At 50.7% G+C, this 22,765-nt stretch overlaps 1 protein-coding gene across 3 annotated transcripts in view; it reads right to left on the bottom strand.

Moving 5' to 3' along the window:
* The window catches only part of PBX1 (PBX homeobox 1), a 125,008-nt gene extending 105,361 nt beyond the window's left edge, over positions 1–19,647 (bottom strand). Inside the window, exons 1-2 of one of the 3 annotated variants that reach the window (XM_086753040.1) lie at positions 18,667–19,647; positions 16,069–16,142 (exon numbers count right to left, since the gene is read on the bottom strand). In XM_086753040.1, the coding sequence (XP_086609166.1) occupies positions 16,069–16,142; positions 18,667–18,857 (265 nt within the window). In that variant the 5' untranslated portion in view covers positions 18,858–19,647. The remainder of the gene's footprint in view (positions 1–16,068; positions 16,143–18,666) is intronic. The other 2 variants (XM_086753041.1, XM_086753042.1) reach the window with 2 other exon arrangements.
* Positions 19,648–22,765: the final 3,118 nt, after the last annotated feature.

Below are 22,765 nucleotides of genomic sequence, written 5' to 3'. Positions count from 1 at the left end.
TTGCTCCATAGCTCACTGGGGATGCGAGTCCCTGACCGTATCAAACTGGGACCTCTCTGTTCTTTTAAGCTCTCCACAAGGTACCTGCAAACTTAACACAAGACGCAAATTGCTTGCACGTCACCACACATGGCTTGGCAACCACAGGCCAGAAAGCCACCAAAACACCCAAATCTTGCAAGTCACCAGGACCCATAGGAGAGAAATTCACATGTGGCACATGGAAATAAGCCACAAAAAAAAAAACCAAAACAAAAAAAACAGAGACTGCCCAAGCCCCCAGAAGAGCTGCAATATTGAACTATTTCTGAGTGATGCTCCTGCTGCAAGCACAGGGACCTTCCCCCGGCACTCGCTGGGCACAGCCCAGCCTGATGCAACAGCAGCCCTTTGCCAAACCAAGCACCTCGCAGGGGTACGAGGCTAGGATGGGAACACACCCCGGCGGCTTCCCTGCAGGGGTGAGGAGGTAAAGCAACAGGCAGAAAATTCACAGCATGATGGGCAAGTCAGGAACTCTAGGAGACTTCCCAGCTTGCAACGTGGGGGACTTCCAAGCGTGTGTTTCTCTCACCTTTGCTGAACAGGAATCTCAAGGTTTGTAGCATCAGCGCACAGAGCTTTGATGCGACTCTGGCAACCTCCTGCTGACCCACTGCATTTACCAGACAGTCAATGCTGGAAGGAGCCTGTGGATCACCACCATCCTCCTCCAGCTCCGAACCGTTGCATTTATGAATAGAAACACAGCAGCCCTACAGCAACCAGGGGAGAGGCAAGTGGATCCCCCCAAAACTACCTCAATACAGCACCCAGTACTGCTGCTACCAGCACAAGAGACAGGGAAAAAAAACAAAAGCCATCAAGCTTGCTCCTCTTAACAAGTAAGGAGATCTTTATTTTGCCTCGCAATCAATTTAGAGACTGCCTGTGAGGTCAGGAAAGACTGTCACTAGCAAAGGGAGCATGCAATGCAAAGGGTGACAGGAGATCCAGGCTCTGGACCCTTCCAGCACTGCACGCTGCAGCAGCCGGCAGCGGATACACGTTGCACAAATGCACTGCTCCCTTCACGGCTGCTGCTCCGCAACGGCACAGCAGCGAGAGCCAACACGCCGGGAAGCGCTCAGATCGGGTAATGGAGGGTGTAGGAGACTCGTGAGATGATTCTTGTGAGTCAGAAGAGCTGGCCAGGGCCCAGATCAGCAAGCTCTGCAAAATCAGCAAACAAAAGAGGGTAAAACCTGGACCTCCCCAGCCCCTTCCTGCTGCCTCCGAGATGACCCCTGCAAGCAGCACCGGCAGCCAGAAGCGAGGCTGGCGAGAGCGGCCAGAGCCATGTGGGATGCTGCAGCCAGGGCTGGGAATGGAGACTCAACCTGTTGTGCCTTGGGGTGAGCTGGTTGCCCTCCCGCAGCTCCCTGCTCAGTCCTGGGACTCGCTGAGCAAGATGGTTCCTCCTCTGCCAACCAAGGAGCCAACATTGCTCTTGCTCACTTAAGCTATGAGTAATCTCTCTCCACATGCAGACTGAACCCAAGAGATCCTCCTCTCACCCACACCTTCCAGGGCACTCCCCAAGATTTAAGGGCTAAACCATAAATGCTCCTTTGAAAGTCCTTTTCTGACAGCAGTGCTTCCCCTCCCTGCCCAACTCACGCCCTGAAACCTAGCCATGGAGTTTGTCTACATCAGGGGTATCCACAACTCCCTGCCAACAGGGTGGCCCTGAGCAGAAGCCCCCAGCCCTGCCTCACACCACATCCCTGGAGCTTGCTCCAGAGACTTTAACAGAAAACATGTTATGGAAGGCTGCAGCCACTCGTCTGCACCAAGAGGATCCCCTTAGGAGACCCAGGGGAAAGTCCTTGCTTTCTAAAGACAGATGTGAGGCATTCGGTCACGAGAAGATCTAGGACTAAAGCAGAGCCCTGGCCCAGCACATCCCTCCAGGATCGCAGCACCTCTTGAGGAACAGCCCTGGGCAAAGCATCACCATACATTTTGGAGATCTCCTCTGCCTGGAGGTTTATGAGAGCTTTACGCTCCAATCTCTGCCAAACTTGGTGCTACAGCCAATCTAGCTTCCGTAAAAGTTCCCACAAAATCTCTGCCATGAGGTGTTGCCATCCTTTCCTTGCCTGGAACTTCCAGACATTCTAGTTGTCATTGCTTTTTATTTAAAAAAGGAAAGAAGGTGAATGGTGGGGAGAACACACGGAAGATGGATAAATATTAACCTTGGTATTTATGGATGGAATTAGGATGGAGTCATCCCAATTCTGACAGCTGAATGAGTTAGACAAGCGCTAGCAAACAAACGGGCTAACTTGCTCGTTTCCCTTCCTGACAGGTTGAACCAAGTCTTCTGAGCACCCCAAACACCAGCTTGGGAAACAGTAAGAAGCCCATCCCAGGCAGCTGCCCAGCTAAACCAGCCTGCACATGCTGCCTGCCGGCACAGGGAGGCCCCTGACATTAAACCCTGCTGCGCTGCAACCTCAGTGGGGTACCACCCACCACCCAGAGAGGACCTCCGGACCCAGGTGAGATGGAAGACTAAGCCAAGACCAGATCAAGCCACTTTTCTAGGCAAGACCAAACCAGGGCAATGCAGCCCTCATAAATGGATGAGGACCAGGACCGCACACCTCCTCTTCCCCATGGCAAAGCCTCCTGTTCCAGCAGAGAGGTGATGCAGGCAGACCAGCAGCCTCCATCCCTCCTATTCCCCCTTCCTTCCCCTGCTCTCGACAAGAGGCACACCCAGTGCTAAACACTGAGGCTAACTCCATCCGGTCCTTCTTCCCTGCGTCTGTTGTCGCTAAAAAAGTATCTGGTTTCTGCCAAAAAAAAAAAAAAAAAATGCTGCACCTCCCCTCTGCCCTTCAAAGTAAAAGTAGCTCTGCTCTTTACCAAGGGAGGGGGAGAAGAGTTTAAACATGAGTCCCCCATCTACCCAGCACTGCTCCACTCCTCCTCCAAGGACTTTCACACAGCCCTGTCCCGTCAGCCTGTCTGTGGCATTTGATTCCTGTCTGTCACTAAGTGATGAGGACAAAGGGTGAGGAGTCAGGAAAAGGTCTGAGCTACTTTGTTCATCGTCTGGATACGAACTTTGGATGAACTCCGCAGGGAAAGAGAAAAGCTGCATGGAGCGGGACGCACCACGCATAGCACTCTCTCTCCTCCAAAAAAAAAAAAAAAAAAAAAAAAAAAGAAAAGAAAAGGGAGGCTTGAACAAGGGGAAGGGGTGGGAGGGAAAGGGAAAGGGAGAGGAGAGCATTCCCTATCCCCATGGTGGCAGGCAGTCCTGAGAGCTCCCTGCTCCGAGGAGACAGAAGGATATTCAAACCGCCTTCCCAGGAGGCATGTTCAATAAAGGAGGATGCCAACACAGCCTTTTCTCAAACAAATCTGTAAGCGGCGGGCCAGGGGCCAGCCACAAGGGCACACTTTCTAAAGCAACCAAATGGGAATTTCCTAATAAAATAAAAATTTTTAAAAAGCCCCACCGTGGCACGATTAAAGGAAAGCTTGCTGGCAGCAACAAGAAGTCATCTTATGCACAGACCTCTCTGGAAGCACAGGAATGAAATACAGCTCAGGACAGGGAGTTTTGGGAGCCATCGAGGGCCAGGGTGTCGAAGCACCTTGTGCACTCCCCTGGCACCCACCTGCACGAGCTGGGGGAGATGAGTGCCCACACATGGTTACATACGGGGATGAAGGTTTGCAGCCATGATTTCTGCCATGGTGAAGAAGGGAGGAGGCTCACCCTGCGCTGCAACAGAGACACTTTGCCTTGAGCCGACCTTGGGAACCTGGAAAAGCCACCACAGGGAAGGCTCGGCTCCTTTGCTTCCCTCTGCTTTTCAGAGCAAAGCCAAACCAGTTCGCAACTCGAAAGCCCTGCGGTAGTCTTGCAAACGTTAATTCAATGAGCCCCTTCTGGGCAAAGTCACCATAAACTTTCCCCTGAATGGCTCTTGCCAAGCAGCTAAGATGTCCACGCTGGGATCAGACACAGCCTCCATCAAGGATTACTGGCAAAGTCCATTTGTAGGAGTTGCTCCACCACTTGCTGCAGAAAGTCCAAAAGCTCCTTTGGTGGTGGTGGTGGGAGGGACCCGTCCCCAGCAGCTCAGCCAAGGAAGCAAGCTCCTGACAGGGAGAACCAGACAAAAAGAGAAAGGAAAAAACGGGACAAGATGTCTGCTGGATTGGTCAGTAATGCCATTTGCAGAAGGTGGGAGCTTAGGGAGGAGATGCTGGTGCTGCTGGATCCAGGGTTGTTAAAAACAGCAAATAAGAGGAACAGAGGGAAGGAGAGGGGGCTGGGGAAAGAGAAGGTAAGAGAAAACAAATCTGCTTTATTATTGCTTGAAACCCAAGGAGACCGATTAAAGCAAACAACCCCCTTGCCCCTTCCAAAGGGTTGTCTCGTCTGCTTCCTAAATCTGATTCCCATTTGTCTCTATATGGTTCTCATTTGTCCTTCATTTAGGTCTCCTCCACACTCCCGGCTTATCCTAGGAGAGCCCTCCAGAGAGCCACAGGGCCAGCCTTCCCCAGGGAGCCTGTGAGAGCTATCACTGACCAGGGTCAGACCCAGCACCAGTGCCTGCACTGCGGGAGACGCGGGAAGAGGAAGGCATCAGTCTGCCGACTACGTGCGATGGCCAAGAGGCCAAGGAGATCCTTGGAAAGAGCTGCCTGAAGGAAGAGAGCATCACTACCCAAGGGTGCTGGACGGGAGCCCAACTGTCTCCAGGGCAGCAGACCCAGCACCCCCCAAAGGGCGAAACAAAACCCATAAAAAAGTAAAAGGGACCAGAGAACCACCGCATACCCCAGCAACTCGCAGGGCCTGTGCAAGCAGTTTCCTCCATCAGCAGTTGCCCTTCTGATTAAACAGGAGCTTAAAAATTATCCTAATGTAGCTTCTTTCAAACACAAACCACAGGGACCCCTCCTAATTGCACAGCTCCTTTATTGCTCGCAGCCTGAATACGAGGAAGCAGGTCCGTCAGCTGCCCTTGCCCGCAGTTCCCAACCGGGCTGGAAGCACCATGCCATCACGGTCATCGTGGCACTCGCCTTCTGCCCTGGCCATTCTGCCCTGGCCGTTAACCCCCCAAGCACTCAACCAGCCAAGCACGCTGCCTTTGCCAAAGGATGTTTCCAAAGCCTAACCAAACACGGCAGAGAAGGGGAAATAAAAATCTGTCCTTCCACTCACGCAGACTTTACCACCTGCAGCAGGAACATGGAAAGACTGGGGACTTCCAGTACCACCACCCCTCACTGTGTCTTATCTCCTTCTGTATCGCCTGTGGGTTTTTAATGGTAAATGATCCCTGTTTGCCCTTGGAACAGTCTCCCTGAACCTCCAGCCACGCCATCGTACTGCTGTACGTGTCATTCTACCTCCCAGAGCCCGTGGGTCAGGACCTCACAGCTTTCTAGACCTGGGTGCAGAGGAGTCATTTCTAAGGAGAAATCCCACCCTGGGCTGCGTGCTGCGCAAATGTATCCAAATGGAAATAGAGCACCCTTTGCCACAATAAAAAAAAAGAAAGCAATTAAGTTACCCGCAGCCCAGACTTGTCTGCCCAACTGATCCATCCACCCCAAGAGGAAACGGAGAAGGGCCTGAGCTCTCCACGGCCAGGGCCAACCCTGCATCCACCCAACATCAGAGTAAGGTCCAGATGGATGCACAGGTAGCACCATCACACTACATAACATAACTTTTCCCCCTCCTGCTTGCTGCCTAGGTAGAGGACAGCTGCTCCCCCTACTCCCTCCTGCCTGTAAGGAAAGCGGAGACCCCTGACCTTCTCCGCTGCATCCCCTCAGCCCCTCCACAGCTTAAGCAGCCCAGGTGTGCAAATGTTACCCAATGCCCTCACCAGGCGTAAAGTAAATTCCACTGAACAGGGGAAATGCCAGCCGCAGTCAGGCCCCGGGATGTGCAAATAGCAGCTGGGGACCTTCGGGAGAGGAACAGCCCAGGTCCAGGCGCTCCTACTGATAATCCTTCTTGGGACACCCCCTCCAGAACCTCCTATAGCAGAGGGAGGATGCTAATTTGACTATTTGAGGGAGTGCAAAAAAAAAAATTAATAAATTAAGTGTTTGCTATTGTGCTAAATGACCTTTTCAGCCACTTGGGGACAGAATTGCACTGGGGGTTTGGAGCAAGCTACAGCAGGCGCTGCTGCCTCCTTACTCCCATGCTCAATGCTTTGTGCCTCCGGATGTATTTAGGGGGTCTGTGCACCCCTAGCCACCTCTGCCCACCCAGCAATGGAGCCGAGAAACAGCATCTTCGGAAAAATCTGCATGAAGCAGGGAGGAAGAAGCAGTCTACTAAGAGCTTGCCGAGCAAAGCTCATCGGACAGTTTCATTTCACATCGCCAAAAGCATAAATCAGGGAACTGCTCCTCGGGTTTTTCTCCATTAGCAAAGTATATTGCAACTCCCCCTCTCACCGCTGATACCGATCGACACTTCACATCTGCTGACCAGATCAAACAGCCAGGATTTTCCAGGGCAATATCATCTTTGCCGAAAACACCATTCCTGCCACCTGCTCCCCCCAGACACGCAACTGCACTGGGAGCAGGGCCGCGGCAGGCTCCTCGCTCTCGGCAGGCGCGTGCACAGCACAACGTAGCAGCCAGAAGCTTGATAAATTCAGATCAGAAATAAACACGTAGCTCCTTACAAAGCACCCTGCAAAACAGCCACCTCCATCAGGGTGGTGGAGCATGTTCCACTGCCTGCAACTGGCCTACACAAGACCCAACACACAAACTGGAAAGCACAAACTTCACACAAAACATACTGGGGAGGCTGTGTCAGGATTGACAGCTGCGACTCCTTCCAACTGATTTCTCTTTGCCTGTGAACTGCGTCTTTGGTATAAATTTGCAATAATCATATTGCAATATTTGCAATGATATTATTGCAGTAATAATTTTGTACATAAACTTCCCCCTCCCCAAAAAAAAAAAAAAAGACTAAGTTAAAACATCTGCAACCCTCTAACATTAGAGCCTTAGAATTAAAAGCCAAATTCAAAGCTTAAAGACAGAGACTGATCCATCCAGAGGCTCCAGGTATTGTGCCATTCCTCATGTTTTACCAGAGAATCACTGCATAGATTAAAAAAAAAAAAAAGAGGAATAGAGGGGAGAAGAAGAGAAAAAAAAAAAAAAAAAGAGAGGACTGTGTATAAACAAGCAAAGATACACCCACCAGCAGCTTGCGTTCTGAAACACCAATGTTGAAATTAGAAAGGCACATTTTGGAGACTTATGGGCAGATTCACTTTCATTTTGGCCCCAGCCGTGTGAATATCAAATGTCAATGGAAACAGTCACACTGAATTAAGAGAGAAGAAATCCCCATGCTGCAGGGACGTGTCTGGGATCAGGACCGCTGGAGTTCGGAAAGGAGCAGCGACCAGTAACGAACACTTCGCAACTGGAAGGGTGTTTTTGCCGGTTAACCTGCCACCACTAATTTTGCTAATCGACATCACTCTGGAATTTGAAAATGTTATAAAACTAGGAGAGAAACTTGATTTTCCTCTTCTGGTAACAAGGACAGGCAGACCAGCCAGGCTGGTCCAAACATGGCGTTATAAAACACTGGCTGTGAAACTGAAAATGGGACATGGAAATGACGAACTGACTTTCTGGGCTTGCACTTGGGTAGGAAAGAAAAATCCAGCCACCAGCATTAAGACAGGCTGATCCTACTTGCACAGGCAGCTCCGCTGGTTTTTCACCAAGGCTGAAGTAAAATGGTAAAGTTATCATTTTAGATTATTGTGGCTCCTCACAGCACTGGCTGTTACAAGGGTTTTCAATTTATCAGTATTAAAAAAAAAAAAAAAAAAAAAAAAAAAAAGAGTGGTTGGGGCTGGGAAACAGCTTAGGCCAAGTAAAAAAAGCTATTTTGGGTATGGCTTCTCGTATAAATAAAAGGCTGTGTAATGAAAGGATGGTGAGAACGTGCTGCTCACTCAAGGTATCAGAAGGGATTTCTATTATCCACGCTGGTGACCTCCCCAAAAGACAGAGAAGCAGTGACAGCACACCATGGCTCAGAAAGCACAGCAGTCTGGCCAGACGGCTTCCCCCGGCAGCCATCCCCTCCATCGCCTTCACCATCAGGAAAAGATGCCAGTAAAGGTGGCTTTCTGTTGCAGCTTAAAAAAAAAAAATACAAGGGCAGGGCTCACAAACAGGAGATTAAATTCTACAGTGCTTTTTTTGAGTTATTATTATTTTTTTTTTTAATCGACACAGTTGCAAACCAATTTCAGCCCAATCAATTCCCCAGCACCAGTAGAAAGCATCACCCGAGTCCCTCCCGAGCCCCATCGCTGGCCTGACAACACCACGCTTTAATGTATTCAGCCCACAGCCTCCTAAGGCCACGGCTGCCTGTAATTTATCCCTATACCGCCTGCCACCTTGTATCATTTAAGTTATCGTGGGATGCAACACCTCCAAGACAGTTTTCAGGAAAAGCCACCGGCCACCCAGCCCTCCAAAACCATAGTATTTGGTTTCAAACAGGGATCCCAGCAGATGCTCCCCAAAGGCAACATGGCGAGAGGAGACATCTCACTGGAAAACCCCCGATCCCAATGTCTCTGGAGCATGCCAGGGAGGCGACAGGCTGCAAAAGCACCACGTAGCACCCTCAAATATCCAGAGAGCCCAAAAGGTAAGGGTGCTTGCACAGCCCGGGCTCAGGTGGAAGGTATTGCATGGCAGTCAGTACCCGTCGGCAGCATGGGGATGCCACATGTGACCCCAATTTTGTGGCCTGGCACTGTTCACAAACAGCTTCACCCGCCGCAGGAAACACTCGCCAGTCCAAGAGGACTGGGATCATCTCTGGGTGGATGTTTAGGAACAGCAAAGTATGCAGATTGAGGTTGGTTTATTAGATTATGGGCAGCCCCACGCAAATAGGGGCATATTGATCCGGTCTGCAAACACCTGGCTGGGAATACAAGCAGCCCCTGAGTCTACAGAAGCTGCTGGAGATTATTAACCAGATCCATCGCTGTAAATCACATTACCTCCTTCCAAACCCCAACCTAGCACCGAGTCCCTCTGTGCTAGGCACCGCACAGCACACATCTTTGCAGCGCAAGGGAGCATCACTTCTCCCTGCCTGGCCCTCAAAAGCCCAAAGGTTCAGCCCAAAAGCGTGGAGCCCAACAGAGGCATCCTGCTCTGGTGTCTGCGGAGCCAGGGCTACACAGCCTGCCACCCCCACAGCAATTCCTGAAAGAGAGCGAAGCACGTGTCACCAGGAGGATGAAACTGTACAGGAAAACTGCCCCAGGAACACAAGGTGGAGTGGGGAAAAAAAAAAAAAATTTAAAAGGTGGAAAAAATTAAAATATCATGCCTCCAGACACAAACTCCTGCTCCCCACCTGGTATTTTGCACCAGCTGCAAACATGGCAAACCACCCCTCTACTGCACGGAGCTAATAGCACAGGCTCTCCAAAGCACCTCAGCTCCAAGTGCAGGAAAGAGAGAAAAATACTATTAAAATGCTTAACAGCACATTTCCAAGAGATCACAAAACCCTTTGCAGAGCGTCATTAGCAGAGAAAGCAGCAGCTCCCGGATTGAAGGAGGAACTGGGAAATGAGGTGCTGAGCCAAAGGCAGAGGAGGAATCCCATATTCCTCCCTTTGCCCCATTAAAATCCCCAGCTCTGATTTAGCAGGAGTGCCAACAGCAGCACAGCCTAGTGTATCTCACCGCAAACGAAACCATTTACGTTTCAACTACCACTCTGCTCCCCTAAAGAATTGCTGCACGCAGTAATTTCCTTATGACGGGAGGGGGAAAGAAAAAAAAAAAAAGCCATGATGAAATTGTCTCAGAGTTTCTCTGTGTTTTGTTTACAGCCGCTGCCGTCAAATGCAGGGCCGGCACGCAGCACGCAAGCCTGCTAAGAGGAATAAATCTAGCATTTGAGATCATTTAGAAAAGCTCTGCTCGCAGACAGTCGGCGCTCAGAGAAGGAAATCCCTTTGCAGGTCTCAAATAAGGGAACTTGAACCATTTTTCCCTGGAGAAATTTAGGCCTGAAAGATCTTCCGAGTTTCTCGTTTGGAGCTACAAGGCCCAATAACAAGATCTCTTTCCCTGGACTCACCCACAACACTGCTGCCAAAACCATTCGGAGGCAAGGGGAGATGGAGCAGAGAGAGAGAGATCTGTAGCAGTGGGGAAGACACCCAACACGTTCGCGTAAGAGGATGTTCCAGTTAGCTGTTATTTATGCACACTCCGGGTTAATACAGATATTTTTCTGGCATGCATTAATAGAGCACGAAGACTCCTTCTCCCCTGTGCCTTGCCCGGTGCTCTCAGCAGGCAGCATCCAAAGAGCGAGCTGCCAGCACGGCACCTTCCCGGCACCCCCGACACACGCACTCAATGGCCACTGCTACCCAAAACCTGCTACTAGGGGAAGCTGGTGCAAGCAAAGGCTGGGAGACTTGGAAAAGTGGGATCTGGAGCAGGACAACGAGCTCATCCACCCCCCAGGAGCAAATAGATGGGGCAGGGAGTGATGGGATCCAGCAGACCCTTCAAGAGTGTCCACTGCAATCGCAGCAAAGTTCACTCAGCATCAAGCACACAAGCCTTGAGAGAAAAGCAAATCTGTTTGCTCCTGTTCTCCCCAAATTGTGGGGAGTCCCTCAGGAGTGGTAACGTCGTCCTGGAGCCCGGCCTGGTTTCTCCACTTTGCCGGCAGGGCTGAGGGGGAGGAGGTGGGAGGAAGAGCCCGCTGGCAGCCCTGTGCTCCCCACCTCCTCCCCTGGAGGATTGCAGGAGGCCAATTTTGATTAAACTAATTAAGCCTGCTCCGTTAGAAGAGCTCCAACCACATGCTACCAGGGGAGAGAAAGAAAATATAAAATTGAAAAGGAAAAAGAGAAATCTTCCTGCGAGCACACTCCTCCGAAGTGATCCATCCCCAGCGGATAATGACACACTGGAAGAGGAAGCCCAGAGAAGGGACTCGCTGCAGCATCACAGGTCTAACCCTGAAGACCCTGTGCCCTGGAGAAGGCTGCTGCTCCTTCCAGCCACTGGGACCTACCAAGACACGTCCCTTTTCCTGTCAGGGTGACTAGTTTCCATCCCTTCCCAGCCAATTCCCAGAGGCGGCCGCTCCTCTCGCAGCAATACAGCCCTCCACCAAGCCAAGGTCTCCCAGACGCTGTGTTCCCTCTCAAACCATCCCTATCTTCCAGCCCCTTGCATGTTCCCTTCTCTCCTTTCACTTGAAGGTATCAGGTTTCTGGAAGCAATTAAACTGTGAGCTGCAAAGCAGCTTCTTTGGGCAGTGCTGGCTGGCTGGAGGCCCCCCTCTCCCAAAATGTTTTGCTTTCCCCCTGGGCAGCCACACCAGGGACCTGGCAGACCCTGCCCCCGTGGACCCCTGCCCCTACAGGGAGCCTGCTCGGCTGGCAGAGACAAGCATCGCTTTTGCCTTCAAAGCCTTTCAACTGGAGAGGAGGGAAGGGAAAAAAAAAAAAAAAAAAAGAAAAAAGAAAAAATATCAAAGCAAAGGCTTCCTCCCCTTTGAAGGGCAGTAGGGCAAGGGCTGGACCTGCGGAGAGCAGAGCAGGGACCCTGATGCTCTGGGGCCCCAGCACTTTCATTACGAGCTTTTGCAGAAGCAGAATGAAGCCTTAGGTGCAAAAATGGCATTGAAATTCAAATCGGGGTGTTTCACTCTCCCCTGTGCCTTGGGAAACCTCGGGTGAAATGCAGGATAAGAGGGCGGGCAGGGTCTGAAACCCTAGAGAAAGGCTAGGGGGGAAGGAAAGCAAGCTGCCCCATCCTGCCCTACAAAAAACTTCATCCCAGGGGCCTTGGGCTTGCCAGGGTACCCCGCTTACAGCTCTGCCTCGCACCCCAAAACCACCAGTGCCGCATGCACCGCGGCTGCCTCTGTGCTGCTCCTGCTGGGGCTTTAGTTGGGAGGGGGGGAAAAAGAAAAAGAAACTCCATATCGTAATTGCTATATTAAAGAGAAAGAGCAGGCAAGAATAATAAGAGAGGTGTCAGAAGTGAAATACAGTAACAGACATATAAAAAAAAAAAAAAAAAGGACTACAGTTCTGCAATGGGGGTGTTAATTGAACACAGAGCTAGAGAGAACAAAGGGGTGTTAAGGAAGAAAAGAAGGGGAAAAAAAAAATCCTACCTCCTCCAAAGATCTGATTTGAGTTAAGTTTGGTGAAGATAATGCACAAGGAAAGGTAGCTAAGAGGCACCTTATATAGCTATTATGTTCTAAAATTAAAAAAAAAAAAACCACAATCCCATTATTCAACAACAATCACACAGCTAATCAGTGCTGTCTATAAATATTCCACTTCGTAAATTCCCCCCGTTGGTGGTACGTACATTTTTCTTTCAAACCTGAATTCCTTCAACACAAAAGGGCAAGAGGGGTAAGAAAAAAAAAAAATCAGGGGATTTCAAAAAGAAAGTCAGAGGCTTCTTAAGAAGTAAAATTTGCCCGATGCCCTCACCTCCCCCAAAACAGCGGAGAAAGTGAAACGATGGGAAAAGCTCTTAAGGAGGAGGAATCAGATTAAATGGTCATATATCCTGCGCTCAGCCTCTCCCTGCCGAACGATATGGGAGTTGGGAAAGGCTCACAGCTGAAATAGATGCTGCTGCATTTTGACAGCAGATATTTTCCAGTTTGCCATCCAAGGACCCCACGTCTGCGTACGCCTTGCCTGATTCTTCTGCTTAGCTATTCTGCTCATGCAGAGAACAGCTTAAAAAAAAAAAAAAACAAAAAAACACACCACAAAAAAAACCCCACCAAACCATAGCAAGAGAGAGGGGAAGAAAAAAAAAAAAAAACAAGGGAAAAAAAAAGCCATAAAGACAGAGCCCTTACCCTGTCTTCAAACTTTTTATAAATCAGCAATGCAATTTCCGATTTCAATCCCTATTGACGGAGGAATCAATTGTATTTAGAACAACAATGCCTCCCATTTCCATAATTATTATTCCAAAAAGCCAGCCAGCCATTTGAAGGCAGGCAGTCCTGCCCCTTCCCTTGCAACAAAGCGACCAACAGCAAGTGAAAACACACCAAATGAACCCCGACAACTTATAAATACATTTAAGTGGAAATTCCCCCCCAACACACTCCCATCGCATCAAACCTCTAAACTTTTGTTACTTTTAAACACACATCACCCAAAGAAAAACCATCTCCAGACGGCAGACAACAGACAACCCCCTCAACTTTTTTATTATTATTTATTTTTTTTTAAGTGTTGATAAACGCTTTTAAATAACTGAAGAGCCCAAGTGCAAAAGGGAACTCTTCGGCCAATACAGACGGCCTCTTTTTCTAAGAACTTTATGGACACTTTGGGTTTGCTCAAGACAACGTTAACGCTATGAAATATTAGCCATAATGTTGCAAGAGACCGTGGTAAAGTCTCCGTGAGGCTCTGGAGTCACTTAAATCAGGCAGCGGGGTAGCCGAACGCACATTTCTGCACATCATAACGCCGGGGGGGAAGATGTATGCACGCACTTTCAAACACCCACCAGTGACCACAAACAATCACCAGGATTTCAGACCCGACACGTGTAAAAATCTGGGAAGCAAAATGGAAAGTGGGAAGGGAGAAGTTGGCTCAACTTTCATGACGCTGCCCACAAGGAAGGAGTAAGCAAACAGAAGCAGGCGGTACCCTCGGCCCCAGAAAAAACAAGGCTAACTTCCTCCTAGCATTGGGTCCACAAAGCAATAATGGGGGGGTAAAAAAAAAAAAAAAAAAAAAAAAAAAAGAAAAGGCAAAACCATCTGGCCATTTGCTTCCTTACAAAGTGTGACTTTTGGGGACGCAGATGGGGGAGAGGGGAGGAAGTCTTTGAATTAGCAAAGTAAAATAATTCACCGTAAACCTATCCGAGGGTGGATAAACAACATTCCAAAAGCCATCTCGATTCAGCCTCTTCAGAGACCTCAGTACAGCGGCCCCGTAGCCAAGTAAACCAGACACAATGGCAACAAAAACAATTTTTAAAAATTGTATGATAGCCCCAGTCCACACCTGAATACCCTTTATTTCCAGAAGCATGCTTCACCTTATACCACCTCTCTCGATTTTATTCAGCAGAGAGGGATTATCACACCCAGGCACCATGGATATGTACAGCTCCCCGTCTCTCCCCAGCTCGCTGAGACCCCATGGCATCCCCCAGGTCACCTGGACTTCCCACCGGGTTTGGTCTGAGCGGACTCCCCATCCCCTAACTTTGCAACGGCGCCGATAGCAAAGCTGAGCTGGGGTTAATCGGTTACCCTGCCAAAAAGTACCCCAGCATGGGCGACGTAAGCAGCATCAAATATGCACAGAGAAAAGGCAGACAAACATTTTCTTTGACTCACACAAAATAAAAGGAGAAAGAGGGAAAGGAACTTGGTGGCTCCTTTTTTTGGGGTGGCAGCCAGGGAAAGACTACAAAACCACCCGTAAAATTTATCTCTAGGCAGACTCTCTCAGGTTACATCACATGAACTCTACGGAGGTTCCCATACTGAACCCACTGCTTGATATTATGGAAACTCCGTAAGGAAGGACTCCTCAGGAAGGTCAGACCCGGCCACGCAGCCGCGAGGACTTCAGAGAGCCGAATGCCATCGGTAGGTGCTTTGTCTGGGCTACACGCTGCACAAACAACGTTTAACAAAGGGCCCTCTTAGTCATTTTATATATATTGCTAGAGTCAAGTAATTGTATTTGCAATCAGCTGCTCATGCTAGGAGGTTTTATATATATATTTAAGAAAGAAAGAAAAAAAAAACAAACCAAAAAAGATCCAGATTCAGGTTTCTGAAAGCTGTTCCCCTTTTATGTGTAACTATCAATGTATATCAACTGGGTGTGCAATCATATTTATTGTCACTTTCATTCATGTCATGCCCTTGCTTATATGGTTTAGATATGAATTATTGACTGTTACAGTCCTCGTTGTAAAAGGGGAGGGGGGGAGAAGTCAAGTACTTCGCAGCGTGCTAAAACAAGGCAGCCAGATCGGCACGGAAAAGCCCGCCGATCAACTCCGGTCGGTTCAGAAAACCAACAGCAGAGACAAACCCTTCCCCCTGCCCTCACTGAATTTTCATCATTCCCCCCATTCTTGTAATAATAAAGAAAAAAAAAAATTCCAACAAATAAATAAATAAGTGGTGCATGTTGCTAAATGTCCTTCCCTGAGCATCTGTTGTTTAAGATCACCCTTGATTGATGACTGCTATTTTTTAATTGTTGCTTTTAAAATTTAAATGCCCCCCTGGGATGTGTTATAAGTGTGTTAGTACATGGTAGGAGGTCTGGAAAGTGGGAAACGGCAGAACCAACGCTCTCATGCCATTAGCTTCTTTAGAAGCCTGAGAACACCCCATGCCATAAAACAACAGTACCCTAAAGTAACTAACAATCTAATATATTGCTTTCACTAAAGGCAACTGACAACTCGCTCTTACGTGAGCTAGCCTGGATGATTGGCAGACAAGAGCATTTTAACCCTTTCTTTTAAAAAAAAAAAGTAAGAAACCTTTATGTTTACCTGAATAGTAACAGTAGTAAAACTGAACAATTCCATTTTGCTGGGTACCCCCCCACTACCCCGTAGTCAGATTTATTTTTTTTTTTTTTTAAACAGTGTCATGTCTTAAAGAAGAAACTAGAGCAAGAGAGAAACTGCAAGGGTTTTGATTTTTTCTTCTCCGCAGAAAAAACAATAAATAAAAAGAGGCTATACAATAGAAATTAAACCACGATATTTTCCCTTCCAGACACAAACCACATCATGCAAGTCCACTGCCAGAAGCATTAAATACCGGCGAGTTATTTCTCCCTAATACTGCTACATGGTGGCGGGCACAAACTTGGTGGAATAAAAACCTCAAAAAGCAAAAAGAAAAATAATACAGAACCAACACCATTGATTTCCTACCTGTTTTTTCTTTGATTTCACACAAGACATTAAAAAGGGCTGGCTTCATCCTGTGGCAGTTTAAAGCATGTTTCCTGCAGAGAAAAAAAAAAAAAGAGGGAAGGGTGAGGTTTGGATGGCACCATGAGGAACAACTTTCCAAATTCACGCCGGCTGGTGCATGCGTGCCGGAGGTGAGGAGACACGTTTGAGCCCACTCAGCCCCAGCATCATCCCTGCTGGGACTTGAGCACCAGTGCTGCAAACAGCCACCTACCCAAGGCAGCAGAGATGAATTACGCCAATTTAGGAATAGCTTGAAAATTGCCTTTGCCACCGAGCGGCTCCCACTGCCAGTGCGAGCCAGGCGACGCACCGAGCCCGAGCCAGCTGCCTCTTGGAGCCAAGCTCGGTTCAACTGTCTTACTCAATACAGAGAGAGCACTGGGCTCTCTCCGTCCCCCACCTCCAATATTAAACCCAGCCATGCGCTTTATTAGGCTCGTCCTGCAAGGCAGAGGAGAAGTAAACCCCCCCTTGCCCCAGTGCTGGAAACATCCTCTGCTTAGAGCTGTCAATTCGGTGAATTTCAGCGCCCAACTCTGAGCGCAGAGATGCACAAGCTCGTATGGAAACAGAAACCCATTCCTCTGCCTCCACACTACTTACATCCAGCTTATTTGCAGGTGTTAAAATTGAATTCTTTACAATTGGGACAGTAAACACATTTAAAAACACAGCTGGCTGCTCCTGGGAAGGGGAGGGCGTGCTATTCAATGCCTTTCTTTTCGGCTGCTGTTATTTCAGAGCTGACTGTTCTCCTGTGGGTTTTGAGACGAGAACTGGGGTGGGGGGTGTAGTTTTAAAATCCACCATGTGCCTACTGAGGCAAAGAAGCAGTATGATTTTATTTTTTTTCTCTTAAGCCACGCAATCATTTAGCCAAGGGTTTAGTTGTACAAAGGGCTGCTGCTATCAGGCACTGGTTACAGGATTTCTGTTTACCAACCGAAATTACACGCAAAAGACAATGTGAACATCTGGCAAACATTCACACTACTTACCCCACCACCCACAACATGTTAAAAAGATTTATATATCTGATGAAGTCTTGCAAAGGTATATACCCTCACAGAACCACAGCATCCCCTTATCAGCACATCCAGATGGGTGCAGACACTTGGGTATACACAAATCACGTACATATGCTGTAGGGGCTCGCTTACAAATAACACTGACACTCTGCATCTTCCCAAAACTTCATTAGAAAAAAAAAAAAAATAAAGGAAGGAGGCAGCAAAACAACCACGCAATAGTAGGATGGATGGAGGAAATGTAAAGCCAAACATCACTGATAAATACAGCATGTTTGGCAGTTCTGAATTAAAAATAATTTTTGAAAAGTACTGTGAGGAAGCAGCTGAAATAGTCCAGCATGGCAAACCCACAAAGCCTTCTCCTGGCTCTGTTCTGCTTTGGTTTTATTGATTTGATTAACAGCACTAAATTATCCAGGCAGGAACACACACAAATCCTGCAACTTTCCGAAGGAAGATCCCTTCACTGCCTCTGGTCTGGCCGGGGAGAAAGTGCATGATTTCCTTTTCCTCCTCCTAACAGCTACTCTGCCCCTGGAAGAACGTAAGAAAATTAATACGATCAGCCCAGCAACAAGCCTTTTCGGTAAGCAGGAGCTTTATAGAAGCTGGGGAGGGGAGGAGGATGTAAGCTGAGGTCTGGGGGGCACTTTTATCCTTCTGGAAGTTCTTACTAAGCGAGTTTCAGGGCTGTGCGCTGTGTTTTTCCAGGAACAATGTATTCTAGCAATCTGCTTCAGCTCGGGGCATGAATGCCAGGGGGAAGGACACCACACCTACCAGCTCTGCAGCCCAGAAGAAATTTCAAGTGTACCCCAAGCAATTCAGGGCAACTTATTTATTTTTTTATTTTTTCCTTCAACTGCGCCTTCAATTTGGGGATTATTTTTCCCCCCCTCCCTTAACTTTTGCTAGTGCCTTTGAAAGTGCGTATTAGGGCTGTACTCCCTGAACCCGGGGGCAATTCGGTTACTGGCTTCTACAGTCTTTTTTTTTTTTCTTTTTAAATAGCTCTGCAATTAAGAAGGAAAAAAGAAAAGGAAAGCTTCTATGTGCATCCTCCAAGCGCAAAAACACGGCCTGAAAAATAACACCACTACAGGGCCCTAAAAAAGAACATTATTAACGGCCCCTAAAAAATGGAGCAGCACTTTGTGCCGCTGTCGGAGGAGCTCAAAGCCGAGCCCCCTCGCACGCCCAGCCCGCTCCAACGACCATCTCCCTCCGAAATTACCCCCCCCCGCGCCCCAAAAAGGCTGGGGGAAAGCCAGGCCCGGCCGAGCCCGAGTTTGGGACCCCCGGTGGGGAAGGGGCCGGGGTAAGGGGGGGGAGAAGTGAGGAAGAGGGAACAGAAACCACCAAGAAGTTGGGGAGGGGGGGAAAGGGGAGGAAAAAAAAACCCGTCCCCTTGTTTTCCCCTCTCCCCGCCGGACAACAAAGGCCGCGGCGGGGCGCGGGGGAAACTTCCCCGGCACCTGCCCCCCCGTCCCCCCTCCATTTCCCCGCCGGCCGCCGCTCTCACCTGGCCTGCGCTTCGTCCAAACTCTGATCCGTGATGGTCATGATCTGCTGTAAGATGTCTCCGATGTCCTGCTTCCTGCCTGCCTCCCCCTCCGCCCCGCCTGGTCCATCCTGCATGTGCTGGGACAGGCCCGGGTGCCCCGGCATCCCCACCCCGCTGTGCGTGTGCATCAGCCGCGGCTGCTCATCCATCGCCGGCCCCCGGCCCCCGCTCCGCCGCCTCCTGCCCTGGCTGCCGGCAGCGGCGCGGCTGGGCTGGCCGCCTGGCTCCTCGCTTTCTTTTCTTGCTCGCTTTCTTCTTCTTTTTTCCTCCTTCCCCCCCTCCTTCTCCTTCGCCTCCTCCTCCTCCTCCCCAGCCTCTTCCTCTTTTTATTTATCCTTCACGCTGGCGCCCGGCTCCGCGGCGGGGACGAAGAGGAGGAGGGAAAAAAATGCAAAAAAAAAAAAAAAAAAAAAAAAAAAAAAAAAAAAAAGAGAGAGAAAGAAAAAAGAAAGGGGGGGAAAAAATCCCTTTGGCTGCTGGAGGAGGAGGGAGGGAGGAGGGAGGGAGGAAAGGAGGAGGGGGGGAGGGAGGGAAAGGGGGGGGGTTCCGGGGAAGGGAGGGGAAACGGCGGCGACTCCAAAAGCGGCGCAGCTCAGCCCCGCGCCCGGGGAGGCGGCGGGCAGGCCGGCGGGGGCAGGGGCTGGCGGGGCAGGGGCTGCGCCCGCGGAGGAGGAGGAGAAGGAGGCGGCAGCAGCAACAACGGCCGCGGCGGGGCGGAGCGGGCCGGGCGCCCGCGATGGCTGCGCCGGAGCTGCCGGGGCCGGAGCGCGGCGGAGCCCCGGCTCTGCGGTGGAGGGCTCCAAACTTTCCCCCACCCTCGGGCCGGGCTGGGGGCTCGGGCTAGCGGCCCGCACCGCTCCGCGGCCGGTAGCGGGGGCGGGGTGGAGTGGGGGGGGGGGGGGAAAGGCCCTCCCCGCTCCGCCGGGCCTGCGCGCACCGCCCCCGGCCCTCGCCGCCTGCTTTTGTTCGGCTCCGGACTCCTCAAACTGGCACGGAGGAGCCCGGGGAGCAGGGGGGGGGGAAGCGGTGGGAGGGTGGGGGGGGAAGGAAGGGGCAGCGGCACCTCCCCGCCCCCCCGGTCCCATTGGCGGCAGCGGCACCTCCCCGCCCCCCCGGTCCCATTGGCGGCAGCGGCACCTCCCCGCCCCCCCGGTCCCATTGGCGGCAGCGGCGGGAAGGCCGGCCCCCCCGCGGGCCGCCCCGCCTCCTCGGCGGCCGCTCGTCAATCTCCGGGTTCAGAGGTGGGCGGGGGGGGCCGAGCCCCGCCTGCGCCTTAAAGCGGCCTCGGCCGCCGGCGGAGGGGAAGGGGCAGCGCGGCGCGGCAGCCTGCCTGGCTTCGGCGTGTTGCTCCCCCCTCCCCGGCCTCAGCGGCCGCCATACACCCCTTTGCGCGCCTCCCCTCAGCCCGTGCTCGGGCCCCGGCCCGCCCTCCGCCGCCCCTCAGCCTTCCTACCACCGCCTCTGAGCTCCCTGTTGCCCCCTCAGTCTCCCCCTAGGCCCCCCCACCGCTCCTCAGCCCGCCTCCCATCAGCCCCCCCCAGCGTGTCCCCTCAGGCTCCCCACGGCCAGGCTTCGCCACCCCACGCAGGCCCGCGCCCCCCCCCCCCAAACCCCTCATGCAGCCTCTGTGTCTCCCCACGCCCTGGGTGGGAGCTGGGTGCCCCCTCCGCTGTAGCCCGCAGGGAGGTTCTTCCCTCTTATCTCCACAAAGAGCTGTTTTTCTCCTTCGTGTTCCCTGACCCACACAAGCGGGGCCTTCCCAAGTGCATCACGCAGGCTGAGGGTGCTACCTCCCACACCCGATGGTCCCACACCTCCCCAAACAGGGCAGGGGAAGCTAGAAGAGATCCCAAGGCCACCAAGACTGCCATTCAGACCTACGCGTCCCAGTGTTGCAGCATGTCTGGAAGAGGGCCACAAAGGTTATCAGAGGGCTATAAGAAAAAAATGTTTTACACTGAGGGTGGTGGAACACTGGCCCAGGTTGCCCAGAGAGGTGGTGGAAGCCCCATCCCTGGAAACCTTCAAGGCCAGGTTGGATGAGGCTCTGAGCAACCTGATCTGGTTGGAGATGTCCCTGCTCCTTGCAGGGGGCTTGGACTGAATCGCCTTTAAAGGTCCCTTCCAACCCAAACCCTTCTATAAATGATCTCCCAGCCCCTTTCTGCTCTCCCTTGGATCTGAGACAGTCCTGTGGCCAGAAAGACCTCAGTAGGCATCAGCTGGTGAGCACAGATGGCCCTGGGACCAGGCTTGCCTGCAAATTTGTATTTTAAAAAGAATAAATAAAAGGTAGTTATGGTGACACAAAAATTTATTGCATGGGAGATGATTTCATCAGATTGTCCCTTTCTCAGACCCAAGGGTTGCCAGCTCCAGGCCCCTCGTAACACAAGACAAGACAGGCCCAGCCTCACTTCCTCACCTCAGCACAGCTTGGGGAAAGAGCCATCAGGCTGCTTGGAAAGCAAAAAAAAAAAAAAAGTAAGGCAATTGTTTTGCTTCCACTCTTCCTTTTTAATGAAACACTTTCCAGTGTTTTAAGCAAAACATGACTTTTCATTTTGAAATTTCCTTTCGAACCATTAAAATGTTTTAAAGTGGTTGAAGGCGAAGTGAGATGTTTTGATTTTTGTCGCTATGAAATGTCTCACTCAACACATTCTTTAAGTTTCTTGATTTGCCAAAATTTTTCAAAGGTTTCTGCTTTCTCACCCAAGACGTATCTATGTATTTTTCACTTTCTTGAAAAGGCAAAAAAAAAAAGGGGGGGGGGCGGAAATCCTTTATCTCCACAGCTCCACAGGAAGCAGAACTTCATCCCACAAACAAAGAGCCAAGGGACTCCTCTCCAAAGGTCCAAACTTTCAGACACTTAGTCATCCATTCGCTTGCTCGCGCACCGAGTCTAGACATAGGCTGTCTCAAACCCTGGCAGGGACTCTCTCATCCCCAGAGGTCAGTCCAGGGTCTTTCGGGTTCAATTTTGAGTGCCTCTGAGGAGAGGCAGCGCAGCAGAGCTGAATGTGCACAGCTGAAAAGGGAGAGGTGGCTGCGGGAGGGAGAGACAAGGGCATCGGGGACCACAGGATATGGTGGCCTGCTGACCCCGCAAAATCTTGTATTGCACATCCTTCCCCTGCTTCCCAAGTCATGGCACAATGCCTCAGCATATCAGGTAGACGCGAGAGAGGGGGAGCCAGAAGACCCTTGAGGGAGCTGGCACGGGTAAAGTACAAGGCACACATGGGGTTGGTGAGCCCCAGGCAGCCCCTCAGTGTCTCACATGGAGAGGGGCAGAGCGATCCGAGCCGCTCTGAGGGAGGCATCCCAGCATGGGGCCTTGGAGGAGCCATCAGGCCAATGCAGAAATGGCCAGGACTCCGGCTCTGCCGTCTGCTGGAGTCTGTAAAATCCTTCCTGTCAGAGATAACTAATCCTGGGGCCTTTACAGCACCTCTCCTGAAAAGCACATTTCATTCCTCTGTCTCCTCCTGCCTTCTGAGTGCATGAGATTGCAATAGATATTACCAAAAATATTCCCCATGGGAGCCGACACTGGACTCCCTTAAAACCCGAACACCGTCACCCCTCCTTCCCCAAGACACAGGCGAGCGCTATGCTCTATTATCTCTACACCCACTAAATCTTTCTGAAATAAAGAATAAACATTTCCACCACACGTAGTGTAAGTGTATGTGCCAAGCTGCGTCGCTTCCTCTCCTCTGCGGTTGTTGTAAAGTGGTTTGCTTTCCATGGTGAAGCAGATGGACAGATTCCAAGTCTGGCGTCCCCACTCCCTCCTGAGTACGTCTTAACGCTATCTTTGGTTGATCGCAGATTCCTGAAGAAAATGTTTATGGGAGCCTCTTGTTTAAAATCTTGGCTCCGTCGCAGCGTAATTCCTATTATTTATTAAATGAAAATCAAGCTGTTGTTAATGCACCATTACTGTGGCAAAGCGGAGCCCTTGAAAACGAAGGCCAAACAGACTTTTTTCCTATGAGGCTGAGGGAAGCATCTCCCCGTCATCGTTGCTCAAAGCTCACGCCCCAAT

Source organism: Chlamydotis macqueenii, chromosome 8 (genome assembly GCF_036417535.1).
Source record: "Chlamydotis macqueenii isolate bChlMac1 chromosome 8, bChlMac1.mat, whole genome shotgun sequence".
In the NCBI taxonomy this organism is placed as follows: Eukaryota; Metazoa; Chordata; class Aves; order Otidiformes; family Otididae; genus Chlamydotis; species Chlamydotis macqueenii.
This window is presented reverse-complemented; position numbering and strand designations above follow the sequence as displayed.